Source organism: Mytilus trossulus, chromosome 12 (assembly GCF_036588685.1).
Source record: "Mytilus trossulus isolate FHL-02 chromosome 12, PNRI_Mtr1.1.1.hap1, whole genome shotgun sequence".
Classification (NCBI taxonomy): Eukaryota; Metazoa; Mollusca; class Bivalvia; order Mytilida; family Mytilidae; genus Mytilus; species Mytilus trossulus.
The window spans coordinates 38,239,304-38,263,414 of record NC_086384.1 but is presented as its reverse complement, the minus strand read 5'-3'; the positions used below and the strand labels follow the sequence as shown (position 1 = coordinate 38,263,414).

Here is a 24,111-nt window from a genome sequence, read left to right as displayed (position 1 = left end):
TTCTCAAAACTTTACACTGTTGGGATTGATAAAAGCTCCTTTTTATGTTGAAAATTTTCAGATATATTTATAGTCGAGAGTGATAGCATTTTTGATGTCAGATTATTAAAATCAAGAAGGAAGGACAGCATCTCGGGCCTTCTACCTTAAAAAAAGTTATCCTTTTAAATTATAAGAATACTAGAACTGATTTATTTTTTGTCATTATATTTAACAGAATTTGGCGTACACTTCTGATAATTCAACCTTAAGAGTTCAGTGGACAAATTACAGTGATCCTGAGTCTGACATAGCAATCTATGAAGTTTCATTATGGCAGAATACTTCATGTTATTCTAGTGGAAAGGAGGTGCTTCTTGTTGACTGGATTGAGTTGACAAACAACTTCACTGAATACAGCTTTGTGAATTTGAATCTCACAGTATGTTACTTGTATCAGTATCATTTTTAATTGCCAAAACTTTCATATAGAAATGTGGTCTACCTATTGGCTGTTCAGGATGTTTAGGTTTGCTGTCACGTCGAGAATGAGAATTATAAATCTAATGCTATTGCAACTTTTGTATTTATTGTTAATTTGTTAATATGTCTTCATGTCCAGCAACATTTTTGGTTCAGATAAAAAAAATATATACCCAATTTTGAATGTTTAAGAACTGATGAAAAATATTTTACACTTATGAAATACTCTGGCGACAGCTTCTTCAAGGCCATCCCTTGTAATGATGTATCCTTTATTTCAGATGAACATACCATATACAGTTAGATTTAAGGTGACAAATGCTGCGGGACTTTCAATCCAACAGTCCTCATCACCTGTATTATATGACCCATCAAAACCTGTATCAGGAGTGTTGGTGGATGGTGAAGATTTTTCAAATGAACAAGTTTGGTTTAGTTCAACAAGCATTATAAAAGGTATCTATTTTTTTTTTTAAAGATTAATAATAACTAGAATTGCCATTGCAAGCAAAAGCAAATGTTACCCTGGTTTGCCAGTTGCCATGATAATAGCATCCACCTTAGAACTTTTTAGCAGTGAATGCACATATATGCATGACAATCATTTACAATGCATACCTTTGTAAATTTTTAGAAAGTGTATAAATATCCAGCCATCAATATAAGAATGAATGTTGTATCCCAAGAAAAAGGAGTTTATTTATTTAATTTTTTGCTTTTGACTTGTACATAAAATAATAAAGATAAAAGATTTATTGACTGATTTTAAAGAAATTTTCAGAATTTCAGAATTTGATTGACTGAATGAAGCTACACCCATCCACCAATTAAACACTGAATGTACACATAAGAGGCTTGAAGATTTAGATGAATTCTTTTCACTGTGTTTTAATTTCTCTTACATTGTAGGTTCATTTTTGCACTATCCCAATCAAGTTGAGTCATCCTGTCCATCAAGAGATCTTTCAATGGTAAATGATCCTGACTGGGGAGAACTACAACAGGTTGGTCTTAAAGATCCAAGTGGTAAGAAATGGTCCCTAATGTACAAGAAAGAGAACATCAACAAAGATATTTATGATGATGAAGTGTCCGTTAAGCTTGCAAGAGATCACAAAAACCAGCAGATGTTTACAGGAGCATATTACAGATCAGCTAGCTTTGAGAATGGAGGCACATACCATGTAAGAATGCATAATAAATTACATGTATTCTGAAAAAAAATCTTTAAAGAAATTGCTATAAGATTTGATTGTTTTTAAGGAACTGATTTTTAGCTCACCTGGCCCACAGGGCCAAATGAGCTTTTCTCATCACTTGGCGTCCGTCGTCGTCGTCGTTAACTTTTACAAAAATCTTCTCTGAAACTACTGGGCCAAATTAAACCAAACTTGGCCACAATCATCATTGGGGTATCTAGTTTAAAAAATGTGTGGCGTGACCTGCCAAACCAACCAAGATGGCCGCCATGGCTAAAAATAGAACATAGGGGTAAAATGCAGTTTTTGGCTTATAACTCAAAAACCAAAGCATTTAGAGCAAATCTGAAATGGGGTAAAATTGTTAATCAGGTCAAGATCTATCTGCCCTGAAATTTTCAGATGAATCGGACAACCCGTTGTTGGGTTGCTGTCCCTGAATTGGTAATTTTAGGGAAATTTTGCTATTTTTGGTTATTATCTTGAATATTATTATAGATAGAGATAGACTGTAAACAGCAATCATGTTCAGCAAAGTAAGATTTACAAATAAGTCAACATGACCAAAATGGTCAATGGACCCTTGTAGTCAATTTTAAACAATTTTTATAAAATTTGTAAATTTTTACTACTGGTAACATTTTCCACAGAAACTACTGGACCAAGTTCATTATAGATAGTGATAATTGTAAGCAGCAAGAATGTTCAGTAAAGTAAGATGTACAAACATATCACCATCACCAAAACACAATTTTGTCATGAATCCATCTGCTTCCTTTGTTTAATATTCACATAGACCAAGGTGAGTGACACAGGCTCTTTAGAGCCTCTAGTTTTTATTGATGTGTTATAAGGGGGAAGACTTGTAAATAAAAAAAATATTTTCTTTCAGTTTTCCAACTTTTTAAATAAGGATGCAGTCAACCGTATTGACCTGTTATACCACATCTGGATTTTTGATTTTTTTTGTAGGTTTCTGTTAAACCAGCAAAAGGCCATGGAATTGCTGTGACAGAAATTTTGTTTTGGGACGGACCAGATACTGATATTGCTACTTATGAATATGAAGAAGACATTGACTGGGCATCAACTGTGTGCCAATGCTGTTTGTTGGATCCAGTACCTGGGGTCAGTGTTATTTCATCATGGTTAGATATTACAAGAGTCTCTTTTACTTTTTGTTTGTAAAAAGTTTGTAAGTTACACTTGTTAAACTAGAAAAATCTTCTTCAAACTTTTCTGAATTGATTATTTGGTTGGTTTTATTTTGGTTCTCAGCTTTGAAATGTTCAGTTGTAGCAAGTAAATAATGTTTCTATCCATCATCTAGCCACTTCCTATCTGCCAATAGTTTGAAATTTTACAACACTATAGTTGTACAAGGAAAACATTTATACCAAACTTTTCCTTTTTCGTCCAGAAGGGAATATTATTGTACAAAGAACCACAGTTTAATATCATATCAATAAAGCAAAACATGTAAACATAATTACAAACAAAGCAAATTCCAGTTGAAAATCTGTGGTACTCCTAACAAAGAACATAATAACTGTGAGTTCTTTTGAAAACATTACTACTCTACTTATTAACAATATATTTTAATAAACATGATAAAAGGCTGAAATGACAAAGCAATAAAGTAAAAACTATCCTCTAGGGAGCGGAGGGTGGGAATAAATAATTTCCCAGAAAATTAGAATGTCTGCTCCAAGCAAGCGTTGCTTTCAGAATAATTATGTGCTTGTGCCTAAAACAAAAGCCCTGTTAATTAAGCGCTGATTGGTTAATTCAAATGCAGTGTTAATTTTGATTGGTTAATTAGGATAATCTCGAAAAGCAATTAGTAAACGAGATTTCACATGCAGCAGCAACTGGGAAACCCCTAAGCTGATTGGACCAAATAGCAGACAGGGATTCCCAATTAAAATTATATGTAACAGCATTTCACAAAATGTATTGTGTATTAATAATCTATTTATACAAAATAGTTCCTTTTAAAAAAAAAAGCCATTAGCCAATGTAATAAAAAGTATGACTTATCGCCGTATTTGAATATAAAAAATAAGACAACTTGTGACCAAACGCTGCTTTGGATTAAACTCGTGCTAGCGCACTCGTTTAATCCATGCGTCGTTCGGTCACGCGTTGTCTTATTTTTTATTTTTCATATACGGCGATTAGCTATACTATAATTAATTTCTCTTAAGAAAAGAGATCTGTAGATGTTTTACTATCTAAATAAAAATGTTTGATCTCTGTGCAGTTGCTAAATAAATTATGACTTGGATGGAGAGTTGTCTCATTGGCACTCATACCACATCTTCCCACTATCTATAAAAGAGATATATTGTTATCATTCTGTATAAGGAGTAAGTGTATCTAGCTGTAAAATTTTATTGTTTAAATAGGAAACATTTTTTTCATTCAATTTGTTCAATTTTGTTAATTTTCTATTTTTTAGGACTGTAACTTTTGTAATTGCTCTAAGTATTTGTTTGACAAATATGGAAACGATACTCTACCAACAGTACCTAGCACTACAGTTTCTACAACATTACAGACAACAACACAGCCATATGAAGTGGTCAATCACCCTGACAAAAGTGAAGTCTCACAGCCCATAGATACTAGCATACCTGAGGCACAAAAGTCATGTGGCATTCAAATTTTGGAAGGTAAACAAAATTGATTAACCTGTTTGCTGTCTTATGTTTTATTTAAGAAATTTTAACAATGATTATGTCAGAATTATTTTTTAATTTGCTTTAAAAATGAAGTCAATGTACAAAGAATGTTTAAAAAGGAATAAGTATCACACAGCTTCACTAAAGTTGGTAATTCTTTATAAGAAAAGGTTATCCATGGTAATTAAGAAGATGAAAGCTCAAAGGTCAGGAAGACATCAGAGATGGGTGTTACCCATGAAATCCCCTTCTTTGCTTCATTGATATCTACAGTGTACCTCTCAACTAAATTATAATTACTTATTCAGGAAATCATCTGTTTTAAAGGCTTAATTAAACTTCTTTTTACAGTTTGAATGAACACAATTATGACAGATACTTGGATCAGTGATTGGAATTCCACAAAAAGCTTCCCAAAAGTGTTATTTACCTCAACAAGACATTTATGAAATGCTAAGCTATGGACCTACATTTTATGCTTGAGTACATAAAGATTAGTTCTTTGAAACCTAAAGTGGTTTTTATGCCCCACCTACGATAGTAGAAGGGCATTATGGTTTATGGTCGTTGTCCGTTCGTCCATCTGTCTGTCCGTTCGTTCGTCCGTCCATTTGTCTGTCTGTCCTTCTTCAGGTTAAAGTTTTTGGTCAAGGTAGTTTTTGATGAAGGTGAAGTCCAATCAACTTGAAACTTAGTACACATGTTCCTTTTGATATGATCTTTCTATTTTTAAACCCAAATTAGACTTTTGACCCCAATTTCACGGTCCACTGATCATAGAAAATGGAAGTGTTAGTTTCAGGTTAAAGTTTTTGGTCAAGGTAGTTTTTGATGATGTTGATGTCCAATCAACTTGAAACTTAGTACACATGTTCCCTATGGTATGATCTTTCTAATTTTAATGCCACATTAGACTTTTTACCCAATTTCACTGTCCATTGAACATGGAGAATTACAGTGCGAGTGGGGCATCCGTGTACTTTGGACACATTCTTGTTTAATACTGTATCATTTTATTTAAATTCAGAATTATGATCAGTGCCTTTGAAATCAAAACAGTAATAAAAGGTTTAGGTTTTTTTTCCAGGTCAAAATTCCAAGATTGTGACTTGGTGTAGATCCTTCAATGATATTCAGCCTATAATGAAGACATCTATTGATTACAACATCACTGGAGAATTTCTCAACTTTAAAATTATATTTAAACCGGAGATGGATGATGCAGTTGATGTAAGAGGATATTTATATGGTTGTTATAGGGGGGATTGAGCAGGGGTAGATTGCATAAATTTGATGTCAATTTTTTGAGTTTGTCTTTTTTGTTTTTGTTTTATTAATTTATGAACTGCAGTATTTTATTTTCAATATAATTGGAAAAGAGGTTAAAGAATTAATTGCATTCAATGAAAGAAAACTGAAATTAATCTTTAAAACGATTTGATATGAAAAGAATGACGTCCTTAACTCTTAACATCTAGCTGACTAGCTGAACTTTCATACAAAAAGCTGGATTACAATCACAAATTCTAATATCAAGACTTAATATTATCAATATAAAAAAATATTATTGATCATCATATTGCATAACTATGATAATAAATTTTATTCTATTTCAGATAACTTTATGTCTTTTGGTATCTATTAATGAAGAGGAAATAACAGAACTTTGTGGAATATCACATCTAAGTAAAACAACCAAACTAGTGATGCATGTCTTCAATCATGACAATTATGTGCCTGACATAACAGACCCATTCAACATTTTTTCTGTAAAAGCCTATTTTAAAAATCTGGTACTACCACCACCAACTGGTGCCCTTTGTCGCTATGGTGATCCATTCAGAGGCGGAACTAACCCAATAATTAAGTATGAAATCGGTATAGGAACTGACAAATTTCTTACAGATATAGAACCTTTGAGAGAAGTTGTAATACCTTGTATACCTTGCTTTGGAGAATGTTCAAAGTACAACTGTGACCAGGATTGTGATCAGGATAAACTGTTGGACTACATCTTTACATTGACAGACTTGAACCTAATACCAAATGTCATGGATGTGAATGAAACTGGACATTCATATAATAAAACCATTATATACTATCTCACGGGTAAAGTTTCAGTATAGACATTTTCTGCAGATCATATTAGTTGTAGATATTTTGTAATTTCTTCATTGAAAATATTTATTTACATAACAATACAGGGAGATAACTCTGTAAACATTAGCAGAATGTTTAATCACAAGTCATTTAGAATATTAAAAGCTTCTCATAGATCAAAACTAGTGTTTGTCAAACTGCTATATATCCAGTGATTTTTTCCCCATAAAGAATGTGATTCACTTCTTTTTAAACTTTGATATTTTTGTCATAGGGTCAAAGTTAATATTTTGTCAAAATATTAATAAAATTTATCAAGCCAAATTAATTTTAGTCAAGGTGTTTGGTACCATCTTATTGTTTTTTGTTAAGATTTGTGATCTAAATTTATTGATGTATATAAATACTAGATTTAGATATCTGATATTTTTACAGGAACCGCTGTGACTGGTTCTGGAGACACAGCTTTGTCATCATCATCAGGGTTTTATATTGATGTCACAGGACCAGTGTTTGACCTGGATATCATGTTGACCACTCCAATTTACTTTGACGAAAAACAAGGACAGTTTCAACCAATAAGTTATCAAGCATCAAACAACACCATTAAAGCTTTTTGGAGATGTACTGATGATGAAAGTCTTGTAAAGGTAACAAAATATCGTCTTTAGAGAGCCAAATTATTTAAGCAAATTAATGATAATTAAATAGTTTTAGATGATGTATAGAGGAATTAAAGGTTAAATTTGAAAAAAGGTTCTTAAAAGAAATCTTATTGTGATATATACTTTTCCTTTAAATTTGGAGAAAAACTTAATATCTGCAAATTTTAATGAATTTATGGCTACTATTGAATTATATGATCTCTGTTATATACACATCAATTTAAATGAATCATTACAATCCCACTTTTGATATGGGATGGGTCATTTATTGTCCAGAGTTGAGCCACTTGTCAATTTGGAAAGTTGCAAAGCTTGACCAGGTGCATTTTTGTCCTCAGACAAATTCTTATTCTATTTTTGGGTATCTTAAATCACTATTAATTAAACTGATATGTTACATCTTTATTTAGGAGAGCCTTTGGGCCATAGGTGAAACTCCTGGTGGAGAAGAACTTCAAAGTTTTCAGTCAGTTGGCACCATGATGACAGGCATTAATTCATCATTTGAAGGCATTCTCCAACATAACCATACATATTATGTGTCCATTATCTGTATCAATGGAGGTGGGAAACCTACTCAATGGAATGATTCTTATGGTAAGCAATACACAAACTTTTGCATTGTTTACACATATAAGTTGGTGTTTAGGCCAGTTAAACTGTAACCATTAATGTTATTTGGTATGCAAATTTATCAACACTGGCATTTCTTTTTATGCCAAACTACGATTGCCCCATCTGTCTGTCCATCCGTTTGTCTGGATTCAGGTTAAATTTTTTGAAATTGAAATTAAGTACGCATGTTCCCTATGGTATGATCTTTCTAATTTAAATGCCAAAGTAAAATTTTGACCCCAATTTCTGATCCACTGAACATGGAAAATGATAGTGCGAGTGGGGCATCCATGTACTATGGACACATTCTTGTTTCAAAAGGTACTATTTGGCCTTTTAACTTTCAAGCCAGACATATTTCATTTTTATGCCCCATATATGCACATTTTGTTTTCTGGTCTGTGCATCCGTCTGTCTGTCAGTTTAATTGTCGTCTGTCCCCTTTCAGTATAAAGTTTTGGTTAAAGTTTTTGGTTGAGGTACATTTTGTAGTTTTTGATGAAGTTTAAATCTGATCAACTTGAAATTTAGTAAACATGTTCCCTATGATATGATCTTTTTTATTATAATGCCAAATGAGAATTTATCCCAATTTTATGGTCCAATGAACATAGAAAATGATAGTGTGGATGGGGCATCCATGTACTTGGGACACATTCTTGTTAACATTTTTAAATTATGAAATGTATATCAGCAAGGTATTTAATGGGCTTGATAATGAGCACAGATTAACATTGATAGCAATCACATTCATTATCACATTTCTCTTATAAAAAAAATTGCAAGACCCTATCCCTGTTTTGGGTATTACCATTCAACAAATCAATTTGAAGACTTATGCATGCTTACATAATAGTCAATTGTTATAAAATTACATTTAGCAGCAATAAAAAAATTCAACCAATAATTAATTGATAAGATGATAATTTTAGCTAACATCTACATTTAAGGTGTTGTAGTACTGTTGGAGCCACCAGAAGTTGACAACCTAAATAATACTATCCTAGGAGAAATCAGACCATTTAACCAATCAGTATTTCCTGTTGATGCCATGGAGAGTACGGATCCTACAAGTATAGGATTCTCTTTTACTATTAGTGAAGATAAGTCTGTAACAAGATATGGTAAGTCACAGTGACAAATCTAATGGTTTGGCAGATCATTGGTCAAACAAGGATGTTATTTGCATGAAAACCATATTATTGAAGTGCAAGACCAAAATCAGTTATAGCTAAATTTAAGCAATAAATTGAGATTAATGCAGGGTAGAAACCAATAAGATAGTAACTTCCCAACACTGGCACCAAAGATTAACTACAAGAGTCTTGATGTTACTATTCGTGCCCAATACCAGTAAATTTTACATTACATTTATGGAAATATTTGAAGTTAGACCAGTGTACAGGTGCAAACTTGACCTTAATTATCAGTTTTATATGTTGAGTAAAATAATTATGCATTTAGCATTTGTATGTATTCATCTTTCATTATTATGTGTATAAAATCTTTATTAGAATAAAGTTAATATTTTATTACTAAAGACTATAAAATGAATCACTCTACTTTTTGTTCAGATTTGTGTATAGGAACAGATGAAAATAAAGATGATATTTTCCCTTGTACCTGGGTTGGTTACAATGTCTCCGGATCAGCTTCTATCAAAGATGGATATTTGTTACTTGATGGCATAAAAATTACACGTCTGTCAGAACTACAAACTGATCAGGATGTATTTACACAAGGTGCTGAAAACAAATCTAGCATATTCCATATGGAACCAGGAAGGACATTATTTCTGACCATGAGAGTTTGTAATGAAGCAGTACTCTGTACTAACAAGTCATTAGGGAGTATACTTATTACAAATGATAAAACTGTATTAAAGACCTCTGAACATGGAGAGTCCATTGAACTTGTACAGTCTATTGAAACAGGATCCAAAAGGAGAAAACGAGATACAAATATGATTGTAGTGAAGACTCCTGAAGGTAAATATACTATAAAATTAAAAATGCATGGGAACAGGGAATGTGTCAAAAAGACAACAACCCGACCAGAGAGCAGAAAACAGTTGAAGGTCACCAATGGGTTTTCAACACAGAGAAAATCTTGCAACTGCAAGTTGGCTTCAGCTAGCTGTGAAAGAAAAATGCATACCAGTTCAGCAATATCAATGTCACACTAAACCTTAGTTCAATGAAATATTTATGTGTACTAGTTGTTTTAGGAATCTTTATATAAATACATAATTAAAATGTAAAACAAAATTGACATGCAAAAAGACAATAAACAACCTTTTTGCAGATTGTTTTTTATTGATTTGCCAATAAGATATTCATGTTTCAGAGAGTTCTGTAATTAGGATTACAAATTATTATAAAATTTTATTAGTTGTGTGTAGTCTCAATTGTCATGCAAATGTCATGTCACCCTAGTCAATGTAAATTTTACATGTCATTCCTTGAGAAGCGTCACAATATTTGAACAAGTACATTTAACTGTAAATTTTCTGATTGTTCTTATTGTGTGTGCCTGCCAAACAAAACCATAGTGACAAAATAAAGCATGAACATAGAAGACACACCAGATAGCTTCAATTATAACTGCATTTAGAGTAATTTCTACTTCTTTGTTTACGAAAGAGATTATGTTTTTACTACTTTAAAAACTTTTGTTGTTTTACAATATATGAAGCCATACAATTATTTTGTCTCTAACCTTGGATGTGGTTTTTTTCAGTTTGAACTTGAAAAAGATAACATCTTAAACTTTGTGTGTTCCCTAAGTTTTGAATTTTTAACTATATGTAAACATTTGATATATAGGATTGGTAGAGGGACAGACCATTGTACTTCAGCCCATATCTGATGAAGATCTAACCACAGAATATGGGTCTGATTCCTCTCCTGATTTCCAGCCTTATATAGTCAACCCTGCAACTACACAGGATATGGTTGAAAGAGTACTATACAAAAGGTATCACAGCTTGAACTATTGTACTTTATCAATTAGTTGTAGACATTAAAATATTCCATTCTCATCTTATAGTACCACTGCCCGTGCTTATCAATGTCTAATGTTGTTTTTTGCGATTTAAATAAGTTTTTAGAAAAGATAACTGATATTTGATTGACAGGTGCATTTTTCAGCAACCTTTTTATAGACCATCTTAAAATCTTAATTGACCTTATTACACATTATCAAGATTGAAATAATGACCTATTTCCAAGGCTCATCACTTTCACTAGTTATATACCTATAAAGTGTCCCCTAGAGCCTGTTACACTATTTTTCCAATTTTGAATGGAAAATTTTCAGTAATCAAATTAAATGATAAGCGGTCTTTTTCTTAACACACATAATTGGTTCTTATCCTTAAAAATCCACATAACTAGGATTTTTTATTTATATTTTTTTTACAGAATACATTCTATGTTAATGACATTTTCTGTGATACCAGTTGGTCACCTGCCTATGCCAGGACCAATGAATATTACATATCCTGATAATGTTGGAGAGAATGAAGACAACAGAACAGTTCTGGCTCATTGGAATACTTGTATGTCAATATCAAATATTCTTAAAATATTTCTGTTTGCATTTTCCTGTGCAATTTCCAACAAAGCGTATTCCTTCTTACTAACGAGATTCATATTGGTAAGTTTTACACTGTGACACATTTCCTTCCACTCCATTGCAAGATTGAGGTATAAACTAAAGCAGTGGCTCACACTACATCTTCTTTTTTATCATTAGTAACTGTTTATCATTCTTTTAAAAAAAATGTTCTAACTTTTTTCCTAAAAATTTAGATAATTCACATGTTAAAAAAAATTTGTAAAGGGCATTAATATTTTCCCTAAAGCTATTTCATGATATAAGTAAAGTAATATATCTTAAAAATACTACTTTGCCAATTAAAACTAACCAATATGTGAAACATTTTAAGTCCACTGTCAATTGGTGCAAAATTTATGATAACTTCTGATATTTTTTTTTGGTGATTAGATCTACATCAGTGGGAATTGACAGGGAAGACCTGTGGTGAAACATCAGAATTGGAAGTTGATAACTTAGATGGCACAAAGACAGTTCAGGTAGTATTATTCCCTGGACACTAAATTATTCATTGCACCTCCTGAAAACAAAGGAATCAATCAACATCATTCTGACCAACTTTTTTTATCCATTTCCATATTTGTCAAATTTGTAGAATAATTTATCATTTTATGCAAATGTTACCATGTAAAGAACTTGTATTTTGTTTAGATAATTTATAAAGAAAATAAGCTTTAGGGGGATCAACCTGTGCAGTTTTGGTTTCAATGCTGAACATATTTAAAACAGCTTTAAACACATTAGAATAAAGTTGATTATAATTGCCAAAAACATTTTTTTTTTTTTTTTTTTTTAAATTGTATAATACACATACAAAGTTTCAATTATTGAGCACTGTCAGAAAAAGTATTGATCTGTGTCTGTATTACTAGTATATCCAATCAAACAAGAATTTGTGAATGACATTTTGCTGGTAGTATAACATTTGAGGTATAAATTTATATAATCAATACATTTATTTTTTAGATTTGTAAAACATGGAGAGAAAAAGTAGATGGTATCAACCAAACTAATTCATCTGTTTCATATTTCTCAGAAGAAACACAATTTGCTGTTTTTATTGTATCAAATAAAGTGTATAATTCTCCACCAATGCTCACCAGTGACAGGTTTATTTCCATCAAAGAAGATGAAGGTATACAACTTATAATAATGTGCAAGGAAAAGAATGATGAAAGAAAGAAATTGATTAATTCCTATTTCTTCCAATACTTTGGTTTTGATGTTTGTAAAAACAAAAAGAAACATTTTAAGGAGCTACAGTGAACTAGTCATCAATTTTTTCAAAGAAGAAAAAAATTCTGCAGTAAATGAAGGGGGGAAGGGGAAGGGGTAGGAGGGGTTCTGATCCCGAAATCCCAGGCTTAAAAACAGGAAATCCAGAGGTTCTAATTTGAATAAATTTAAATCCCTACATCCCGAAATTCGAAAAAAACAATAATTCCCCAATCTTGAAATCCTGAGCTAAAAAACACCTGATCCCGAAGTCCCGATAAAGGTCCTATCCCCCTCATAAATAATAAAAGCATATTATGTATACTTGATATGTTTAATTTAAATGCTAAAAGATGTGAGTGTGAAAATTGGTGTCTGTTCTCTAACTTTAGTTTGCCTAAACTAAATTTTATGAAACTTATAGACTATGCTTATTACCCCAAAACACAGATCAAGTTTGAAATTGGATGCCTCCAGTATAGAGTTTAATAATAATGTCCCTTTACAAATGGAAAAAATGCAGAATTTTTTGTTTCATTCTCTAACTTTTGTTTAACTCAAACAAATGTAATGATACTAATTACCACATGATACTGATCAAGTTCTAAATTGGGTGGCGTCTCTTTTACTGTTCTTGAGTTATTCCTCTCTATAAACATAAAGAATGCTGAATTTTTAATTTTTCGTTGAACTGTCCCAAATGTTATAAGACTTCTCAACAATACTCATGACCAGTAAACTCAGATAAAGTGCAAATTTGAGAAGCATCACTTTTACCGTTCTTTACTAATGTCCCTTTATCACTTTATATGATATGCAAGCTGGTGCATCATCTGTGTCCCATGCACATTCCCAATTTATTTCTCCTAAGACTTATATTTAACCCTTGATTATGATATTTATTTTTACTATTTCTTAGGTACATTACAATACCAGTTGGAGGCTACAGACGAAGAAGGTGATGTGGTTGAATTCTATCTCAGCAGTCAAACAAACATTCTTGGAAAAACACTGCTTTTTAAAGATGGCATGTAAGTGACTCTTCCAATACTATTTTACTGAAAGGCCAAAATTAGGGTGACAGAAGTTCATGTATATAAAAATTTCATAATAAGATTAGGAACACAAATCATGGTAACAAGAAACTTGCAGGAGTTTCATGAACTCCAAAAGGAGGGAAACAGGGTGCTTTGACAGGGAAGACATGGCTTGCTTTGCATGCATCACCAGCCATACAATTCCAAACTTATGTCAAAATGTCACAGGAATTGGACACAATGGATAAAATATCAGATTAGAAGGTTTTCTCATATCTACAGCTCTAAGACTGAAAATATTTTGTTATTGAAACAATACACATTCCAAAAATTTGTGTCAGATGGTGACCGTAAAAAGCCTCTTGAAATAGAACAGTAATGAATGAATAGCATATATCATATAAAGAAATACTGTTTAGATGCAATATAGATTATCCCCTTAGGTTACAAGGTCGTTTTTAAGTAGATTTTATAGTTATAAACTGATCTGTTTGTTGATTTGAAAATTTGTAATGGTGTGACCATTTTGTCCCTTTTAAAAGAGATGGCAGTTTGTACAGTTCCATCCAAACACTACTGGCCATGGAGACCAAGTACACCTTATCATTATGAAGTGAACTTTTAAAAATATATGCCTAATTGGGATTTTGAAACTTTGACTCAGATTATGCAGTTAACAAGACACTGAAAAGTGATAGTATGAGCAGCGTATGGTGTCCTTAAACAATATTCTTGAATATTTTTTTGTAGACTGCTGTATACACCATGCACAGATTGTTCAGGTGTTGAGACCTTAACAATCATCCTAATGGAAGTACAGACCAATCAGGACATACCTCCAGCCAGCAGTAAAACAACAATTGTCATTACCATAATAGATTCTAATGACCCACCAGAAATATTTGTAACACAGTATGGTCAATCTATTTTATCATCTGACCCAACAGAACCAGTTTTGGTAAGACAAACATTTACTGGTCTTTTTCGTAAGTTACCTTTATCATCTTTCACCAAGTTATTGTTTAAAAGACCAGTTAGTTAATACATGTACAATAATTATCATCACATTACTTGCAATATATTCTATAAAGCACTATCTTAAATGAATGATAACAAGTGGAGCCCTTGTTGACATGACAGTTTTCGAGTTAAATTTTTGAAAATTTTCAATTGAAAAAGGTAAATACTAGATTGAAAAAAATGTGTTTTCCTACATAAGTTTAAAAGAACCCTTTTAAAATATATTATTAAGTGACCTTGATAATTTTACACTTAAAACATTTTTTAAATAATTTCATATGCAGGTATACTTAGAACAGAAGAGAATATTAAACAAGAATAAATGGACACAGGATTTCACTGCTATAATAGGAGCATTTGATGTAGAACAACAAGATCTATTTATGGAATTGTATCAACCAAGTTATGGCACAGTGCTTTTCTTGCATGAAAAAACAACAATTCCAAATATTAATGATTGTGGAGAAAATTTAAATGTAAGACTCTTTACTTCTATGAAAATGGCTGGGGTGTAGATATTTATTCCTTCGATATATATGTATTTGACGAAGGTTACTGGTATACTTTAATTATTTTTGTATGGGTAAGAGCAGGTCATGAATTTCAAATTGTGTTGTTAAGTATGCATAGTGAAATGAATGGAGTACTTTCTAACACCCCAAAATATTTTTTATTTTGATAAACATAGGATCAATGTGCAAATGTATTCAATATAAATTCTATAAATCTGAATCTGTATCATTTAGAAAATATAAAAAATGTACATGTATGATACTATAACTAATCATAACTACTTGATATTAAAAACAAATTGTACCAATTCCACTGATGATTTTTATCATTTATATTTCCAGGAAGCCACAGAACCATGTGGTAATTTCAGTGATATATTACCACATAATAAAGATGATATGTCCTGGATATATACCACATTGACCTACAAACAGGCCATGAATGTATCTGGCTATGATGTAGTTAAATTGTATGTCTCTGATCCTATGAATTCTTCATCAGCTGTTGTGACAATACAATTTGTCATGATGAAATCACCATGTCACAATGATGGATCTTGTCATCGTAAGTTGAATAAGTTTCAGTTACTATGGTTAAAAGGAACATATTGAATGGATATTGCAGATTCATTTATATTTGTCGGACACCAATTTTCATAGGTACAGGGGAACAACGGATTCAAATGTTCAAAGAATAACAAAACTGTTTTAAGGGAATGTATGCAGATTTTGTCAAAACAAAGAAATTAAATGTCCACCAAAATTCAAGTTTTCATCAATCCACAAAAGTTAGAATCAACAGTATTATAAAAAGGATCAATAACACCAAACTTTTCAAACTTCAAATATTATTGTTTTCATATCAAACGAGTAAATGAACTCATCAGGGGTACCAGAATTATAATTCTGTATGTGAGACGGACACACATTTCATCTACAAAAGACTCATCAGTGACACTCAAATAAAAGAAAATTAAACAGGGCAAAGTACAAAGTTGAAGAGCATTGAGGACCAAAATTTCCTCTAAGTTTTGACAATTACAGCTAAGGTTATCTATTTGGGATGTGGAAAAGCCTTAAGAACTGGATACTGTTTGACTTCAGCTAGAGATATTTGATTTCAATGTAATAATAATCAATAATTTGTCATTGTTGGAGTGAAAGGAAGGAGAAAACATTATCATTAAACTAATGTCAAACCAATGGACATGTCACACTAACAAAACACATTGCAGGATAGGCCAACAGAAACAACACATTTTGATAAACCTTTATTTATATCAGACTCCATTCATTATTATACAAGAAATATCTCTGCATTCAGGAAATAGATAACGGGTCACAACCTTAATAAAATAGCAATGAAAGAATGATTTAAAAGAATTACAGATACAAATGCTTTAGGTAGAAAAAAACTTCATAAAAACTGTCCAAGTAATATCAATTTAGATTCCATTTTTTTGTTATTTCAGCAAAGAATGGCAGTAGCTACCCCTGTACCAGTACTCGCAGAGCAGAAAGTTTTGACTTGTATTATGACTGTGTCTGTTTACCTGGATATTCAGGTGTATACTGTGAAGAGAACATTGATGAGTGTCTAAGTTCACCCTGTTTAGAACCATATGAATGTGTAGATGGTATTAACATGTATACTTGTCAATGTCCACCAGATGAGCCTCATTGTGCTTTCAAGATTTGGACCATCCCAGTGATAGTTCTAAGTTTGCTGATTATTATTATAATCATCATTGTCTTAGTTCACAGATATATGAAGAAAAGGTAATTTTGGATAATCTGTAAATATACCTTGCTGGATGACAAAAAAAATATTTCATCTTGTAGGTGTTGTAAACATTTTATGTTAGTTTGAAGCAATGTGCAGTATTAATCTAACATAGATAACTTATTCTAATAATAGTTTTTGTCGCAGAAAGCTCAACATAGGGATAGTGATAGTGGCGGTGTTAGCTAACTTCTAAGCTTTATATTTAAGAAGGTGGAAGACTTGGATGCTTCATACTTTGTATATGGATGCCTCATGTTGCAACATTTTCGTCAGTCACATGTTCACTGTCCTTGACCTCATTGTCATGGTTTGGGAACTACTTGAAACAAAAGTTAAGATGTTTTGTATTGTTTAATTCTCTTATTATAATAAGTAATAGGATAACTATATTTGGTATGTGCATACCTTGCAAGGTCCTCATGCCGTCAGACAGTTTTCACTTGACCTCAACCTCATTTTGTGGATCAGTGAACAAGGTTAAGTTTTGGTGGTCATGTCCATATCTCAGATACTTTAAACAATAGGTCAAGTATATATACGGTGTATGGAAGGACTGTAAGGTGTACATGTCCAACTGGTAGGTGTCATCTGACCTTGACCTCATTTTCATGGTTCAGGGGTTATAGTTTTTGTGTTTTGATCAGTTTTTCTTAATATACTGTATGCAATAGGTCTACTATATTTGGTGTATGAAATGATTGAAAGGTGTACATGTCTAGCTGGCAGATGTCATCTGACCTTGACCTCATTTTCATGGTTCAGTGGTCAAAGTTAAGTTTTTGAGTTTTGGTCTTTTTTTCTAATACTAATTGCAATAGGTCAACTATATTTGATGTATGGAAATATTTTATGATCTTTTTGTCAGTCGCACAGATTTTATTTGACCATTACCTCATTTTCACGGTTCATTGCTTAGTGTAAAGTTTTTGTGTTTTGGTCTGTTTTTCTTAAACTATATGCAATAGATCAACTATATTTGTTGTATGGAAGAATTGTTAGCAGAACATGCCTGTCTAGCATGGTTCTTCTGACCTTGACCTCATTTTCATGGTTCATTGGTCAATGTTTAGTTTTCCTGGTTAAGTTTATATGGCAGTTGTAATAAAGCTTTATATTTAGGACTATCAACATAATATCAATGATTAGTAAAGAAGGTGAGACATTTCAGCGTGTGCACTCTTGTCTTATCATGCTGTCTATATTTTCCTATATGACATGTTTACAAAACATAATCTGAATATTGAGGTTTGAGGTATTTGCGACTACAACTAGCTTACAAAAACACTCTACAATTTAACAAATACCAATTTATATAATTGATAGAAAGCAAGAGTACTGTGATTGTTGTGGGCTTTTGTGGATGTCAATGAATTTTTTTTTGAAATGACAGATTTATGTTGTTTAAAATAGTTTGCTTATTTCAAAGCATATTTTTTTTTTATTTGTATTTTAATTGTCTCTGCAAAAACTTAAAACTCATAAATTAGAATCAAATTATATTTAAAGGGCTTCAATTGCAAAAAATTATCAATTCTTACTGTGATGTAATCTTTTAAATGATAAACTAGCACATGATTAGTCTGACTAAAGCCAGCCACAACATCTATTTGTGTTTGTGGCAACTTGCTTTAGTCATACTAGTGCATAACTGTAAAGTTTGTAAGTTCAAAAGTTTGCATCTTAATGGGTATATGAGTAGCATATTAAACTCATCAGTCTAAATTAATAACTAAATTTTGTTTAAATCTATAAAATTTGATTAATTTGAATGTATGAATTGTCTTTTATAATTTCTTTTGATTGGTTATATTTGTTTATTTCAATTGACTTATGCATATATTTTTTTTCATATTACCCAGATTGCAAAAGAAAGAAGACAAAGCAGACATTTGGAGTCAGGTAAAGAATAAAGCTGTTTTGTCCAGACTTTTACAAATGTCATTTTGGGATTATGGAGGTTATCACTTTGTACAACTTTTAACAATGTGATGCGTTATTAGTAATTTATGTTTTTATAATAAATGGTTCAAATGTGGTAATTTTGTCTGAATAAGATTACATGAAAAAGATAAGAAATAAAATCCCAAACTTGTATTGATTTCTGTTCCAAGGTTTCATTCATATTTCCTTGTCTTCAACCAGCTTCAAGAGGAGCACTCCAATAATATTTTATCATTTTTTTGCGGTGTCATTTCTCTATAAGGTAAACCGCTCTTTTATAGATAAATAGCTATCTTACATTAATTTGTAGGATCCTTTACTATAGATAATTTAGCTGATCTGTAGGAATAACATCTTCATGCCTCTTATAAAATATGTACTGTAGTACAACGCTAGATTAAAACTGACGTGGAAAGGTAACACCTGGCCACCGAAAGCTTCATTTTGAAGCCGAGGTGGTCGTGTGATTTAGCGCACTGGTTACAGTGCAGGCGATTTGGTGTCACAATATCTCAGTAGCATGGGTTCAAATCCCAGCAAGGGATGAATCAAAAATTTGTGAAAGCAAATTTACAGATCTAACATTGTTGGGTTGATGTTTAGACGAGTTGTATAGTATTCTGAATATAAATAATTTCATTCACATCTGAGCTAGAAAGCTGAATGATTTCTAGGCAGTAAAAAATCTAAGAAAACCATCCAGACAACGTCACAAGTAAAAATGTTCTGTTAACTGAAAAGTGTGACAGATGTTTACAACTTATTGTGTTATATGTTAACATTAACAATCCTTAATCTGTGGATTATATTTTTCAGGACTCTGAAGAATCTTTAGATGAAACAATGGTAATAATAATTAAGTTTAAATTAAATGCTTTATGCTGTATTCCAATAAACTTCTAAACATTTAAAAAAAAAATAACTATACATTTTATAGATTACTTTATTTTGCCATATTGCCTTAATTGTGGTGATAAAAATTTCAAACACCTTTATTGTACTTGAAGTCAAAAATGTTTTGTGTCAAATTTTGAATTTAAAAATGAGAGTTTACTATCTGTAGGGTACATATTATAAAACTAAGATGTTGCTGTTGCAAGAAAAATACTGAAAAAGTGCTTAATTTATGAATTTGATCCATTTGGAATATATTTCACTTTATTTGGAACAAAATGTTTCACACATGTCCCAAACACCCAGCAGGATTAAATATCTTCAATATAGTTAGTTGACTAGCTAAATATTTAACCTACAGTTGCAAATTAAATGCATATTTATGACAACAATATGTTGATAAGATACAAATAGGAACTGTACATTGCATTTGACTAACTGGCTGAGCAGGTTTTATAAAAGTAACTGATATTAGATGACAGTCTACTGGCCATCAGCAATCCATTCATCTTCATATAAAGTAAAATGTTTTAAGTTGAGGGTTTTGACTATGATTTCAACAAACATGGTGATGAAGAGTGTAACATGGCATTTAGTCCTAATGGAGATATTATTTTTGAAAATTGAATCGAATATTTTTGTTGTAGATACTGTAAAAGTATATATTTTTTTCAGGGCAAAGTCCTTGATGATGATTTGGAATCAGCAGGTTTACATGTAGGTATTAATACAAAATGTACAAAATTTTTACCTAAATAATTACACTTTTCATAATTTTTACATAAATAATTACACTTTTCATAATTTTACATAAATAATTACACTTTTCATAATTTTTACATAAATAATTACACTTTTCATAATTTTTACATAAATAATTACACTTTTCATAATTTTTACATAAATTGAAGTTTGTGAGGTTATGTAATTTTTTCATTCACCCTAGAAAATAAGAATTTGGTATAAAAGAAAAAAATCATTAAAGTTACCAGAGTTATAATATTGAATTCAGCTCTGAATTTTTTCTACAAAAGCCTCATCAGTGACACTAAAAAAAATAAAGAGTTATAAAGGCGAAATAAAGTACAAAGTGGTAGTGTTGGGTCATATAATCTACAAAACAGAATATGACATTATGTCATCTATAAAAACACAAATCATTACCTTATGGTTTAACTTCATTTCTTGGCACAATAACAAGAGGAATCTTGTAATAACATGCATGTGCATCCAAAGCTATATTTTCTCCTATTAAGTGTATTATAATTGTATTGTCAAATGATAAGCATCTATAGTAAAAATTCTAGGATTAAATTCTATTTTGTCATCTTTGTTGTTATTATAGCATACAACAATAGCTATTTAGCCATTAGATTATTGAAAGGTCAGTTTATCCCACTCAAACAGGAGTAGATCATTTTGGCATCGTTATGAAAAAGGAAGATGTTGTACGATTGCCAATGAGAAAACTGTCTATCAGAGATCAAATGTTTACAATATCTATTTCTTTTAAAACAGCAAATTAACATCGAAGAGAACCAGGATGAGAGTAACGATTGGTTAGATCCAGTTAAGGCTTTAAATCCTGAAATAGGTCGACTGTTAAACCCAACAAGGAGGAACAAGGTACATCCTGCTCCGTCAAGCTTTGCAATGACTTCTTTCTCTTCTGCCAAACCCAATCATGAAAACGTAGTTGAAGAGGAAACCAAAAAGAACAGTGATATGAACTTTTGCCCTACATATGACCTACCTGTGGGTCATTTAACAATGAAACCTGTATCAAGACCACGCATGCCAGCCTTTTCTGCCCCAGAAATCGTGTTTAAATTACAACATGATGGTAATATGGAGAGCTCTGATAGTGATCAAAAATCAACAGCTGACACAGAAAGTATTCCTGAAAGTGGTTCATCAACTCCAGAGAGGAAACCGTTTTATCTGCAACCAATTCTAGCAAGTCAAAAAGGAGAAACGACAAAGGAAAATCAGAAAAAGGGTATTTCAGCACATGATATGGATTACAGTAGATACAATGATCAAAAGCAGTCGAAGAGAGACAATGATGCTTGACAGATTTATGTGTGATTTTTATTTTATATTTGATAGAAAACTTTTTAATTTTTTTTTATAAATATAATTGATTTTTTTTTACTAATAAGTTAGTTTTGTATCATCACTTTGTTTTAACTGTAAATCAATGTTGTCATTTAAAATTTCAAAAAAATAAAGTCGTTTTGAACTTGTTTTGCAAAGGAACTAACATACAGCATCTATCTGCATAAACTTAAACATTTTTCTTTTGACCCAAATTCAACAAACTCAACACATTTGTTAGTGATTTCAAAAACTTTTTTCTTGAATTTATACAGACTGATATTGAGATATCTTTATTAAAAATCTTATTTAATGACTATATAGCTAATGCTTTGAAATATTTCCACTGGTATATTTTCACTATAAATACTTATACAAATATTTGTATTTTTATACTTTATTAAAATAATTTTAATCGCTTATTATTAATTTCATTGGCATACATAAGTTTTATCTTTACAAAGGCATATGCTTCAAGCCTTCAAGATCCTTTAAAATTATTGAAAAAATGAGGCAGTGTCTATATTGTAGGTGCAAATTGTATGTAAGTTGGGATAGAAGTGAGAGTGCAACCTTTAATCTTCTTGTTCAAGTTGCCATTTTGTTGGTAGCTGCACTTGTAGGTTTTTGTGTATTTTTCCTTGATGATACATGGTCTAGATATGCAAAAGGAGGTTTCACACACACACATACGACTTCTTTTAATCCTACCATAGCTTGTGCCTTTACCAAGTATGACAATCTGGTCAATGATGGTTTTTGTTGGTATCTCTGAGGTATTTCTTTAGTTAGGGGGTTGGTATGGTCATTTAATTGTCTAATTTATTTTGGTATTCCTATTATCCTTTTTTAGCTCACCTTTCGGAGGTGTGTTCTTTAGGTCAAGTTCTATCAGCCCTGCTTTCAGATCAATCTTATACACCATACTTGGGTTGCTACCACTAAATTTTTAATTTTAAGAAAATTTTGCAGTTTTTGGTTTTTACCTTGAATATTTTTAATGATATGAAAATATAAACTGTTAACAGCAAAAAGGTTCAACATAGAAAGATCTACAAATAAGTTCATTTGACCGATATTGTTAATTGACCCATTAGGGAATGAAGCAGATATGAAGGATTGAAAGGGTAAATCTTAAAAAGGTAGGGCCTGCTTTAAAAGGACTTTGTGTCCTTCATAATTTATTAGAAGAAACCTTTTACCCAAGATTATATGTTTAAAGTAAGTTTGTTTCGCAACTCAATTTCCACACATTTAGACATATGGAATATTTATTTTTTAATAGGAAAGGGTTTTATGTGAAAAATACTTAGAAACTTCTGTGAATTTGTGCAGTCACCATAATCATTAGCTGTAGATGAATAAAAAAACAAATCCTGCATTAGTTCCAAGTGAAGTCATTGTTTTCTACATACACACATTGAATGAAACAAAAGTTGAAAATCTCTGGAACATCTTGACATATTTTCGTCTGCTTAGACATGAAATTTAAGTCAATAGACACATTGGAAAAGTTGCAATTTTATAGCTACGATTTTTTATGTTGTTTCTAAAATAGACAGAGTTTCCCTCAATACAACTCTGGCACTTAATTCCAAAATGGCATCTGAAAAAAAAAAAACATTTTAAAAATGATGATTAACTATAAAACAAATAACATAACCAGTGAGTTTAAGTTATACATGTGCCCCTCACAGAAACCGTACTTGCATTCATAAAAATGACGAAAACTCAATGAAACACAAGCATCTCAGCATCCTAGCAACAAAAGATATGCATGAAAGAACTATTCACTTGGTTCATGTTACCATTTGGTTTTTCCCCATTATACAGACTGATTGCTTTGAAAAATTAAAAAAAATCGGTCCTGGTTTAATTCAGACATTTTCTACACCAATCAATGGTAAACACAAATTATTTAACCTAAAAGACGCAGTACTTATAGTTAACAGTCATAATAATGACATCTGAAATACGAGCGACCAAACAATTTTTGAAAATGTAATTATATTTATAATAAAATAAACTTCAGTACTTAGTTACAACCGTACACAAATTCCAAACAAAAGTAAAAAGTTGAAATATACTGTAATGATATTAATTATCGCATTGAACGGGTTAATGGCATTTAATAGTTAAAAATGTACCAGGATTATAATTTAGTACGCCAGACGCGCGTTTCGTCTACATAAGACTCATCAGTGAGGCTCATATCAAAATTTGAATTGTTCATTTTAAAACTTTCGAGACATGATTGTTTATATTT

The 24,111-nt window shown here is 31.4% G+C and overlaps 1 protein-coding gene across 1 annotated transcript in view; it reads left to right on the top strand.

The window, feature by feature from the left end:
- LOC134692429 (uncharacterized) overlaps positions 1–22,267 on the top strand; it is a 69,410-nt gene extending 47,143 nt beyond the window's left edge. Inside the window, exons 40-63 of the mRNA XM_063552881.1 lie at positions 218–421; positions 744–918; positions 1,372–1,646; positions 2,634–2,789; positions 4,123–4,336; positions 5,433–5,575; positions 5,962–6,454; positions 6,881–7,095; positions 7,521–7,707; positions 8,676–8,849; positions 9,300–9,713; positions 10,551–10,701; positions 11,148–11,284; positions 11,734–11,822; positions 12,310–12,478; positions 13,478–13,589; positions 14,346–14,553; positions 14,900–15,091; positions 15,470–15,692; positions 16,600–16,906; positions 18,773–18,812; positions 19,671–19,700; positions 20,424–20,465; positions 21,267–22,267. Coding sequence (XP_063408951.1) covers positions 218–421; positions 744–918; positions 1,372–1,646; positions 2,634–2,789; positions 4,123–4,336; positions 5,433–5,575; positions 5,962–6,454; positions 6,881–7,095; positions 7,521–7,707; positions 8,676–8,849; positions 9,300–9,713; positions 10,551–10,701; positions 11,148–11,284; positions 11,734–11,822; positions 12,310–12,478; positions 13,478–13,589; positions 14,346–14,553; positions 14,900–15,091; positions 15,470–15,692; positions 16,600–16,906; positions 18,773–18,812; positions 19,671–19,700; positions 20,424–20,465; positions 21,267–21,821 — 4,905 coding nt within the window. The 3' untranslated portion in view covers positions 21,822–22,267. The remainder of the gene's footprint in view (positions 1–217; positions 422–743; positions 919–1,371; positions 1,647–2,633; positions 2,790–4,122; positions 4,337–5,432; positions 5,576–5,961; positions 6,455–6,880; positions 7,096–7,520; positions 7,708–8,675; positions 8,850–9,299; positions 9,714–10,550; positions 10,702–11,147; positions 11,285–11,733; positions 11,823–12,309; positions 12,479–13,477; positions 13,590–14,345; positions 14,554–14,899; positions 15,092–15,469; positions 15,693–16,599; positions 16,907–18,772; positions 18,813–19,670; positions 19,701–20,423; positions 20,466–21,266) is intronic.
- Positions 22,268–24,111: the final 1,844 nt, after the last annotated feature.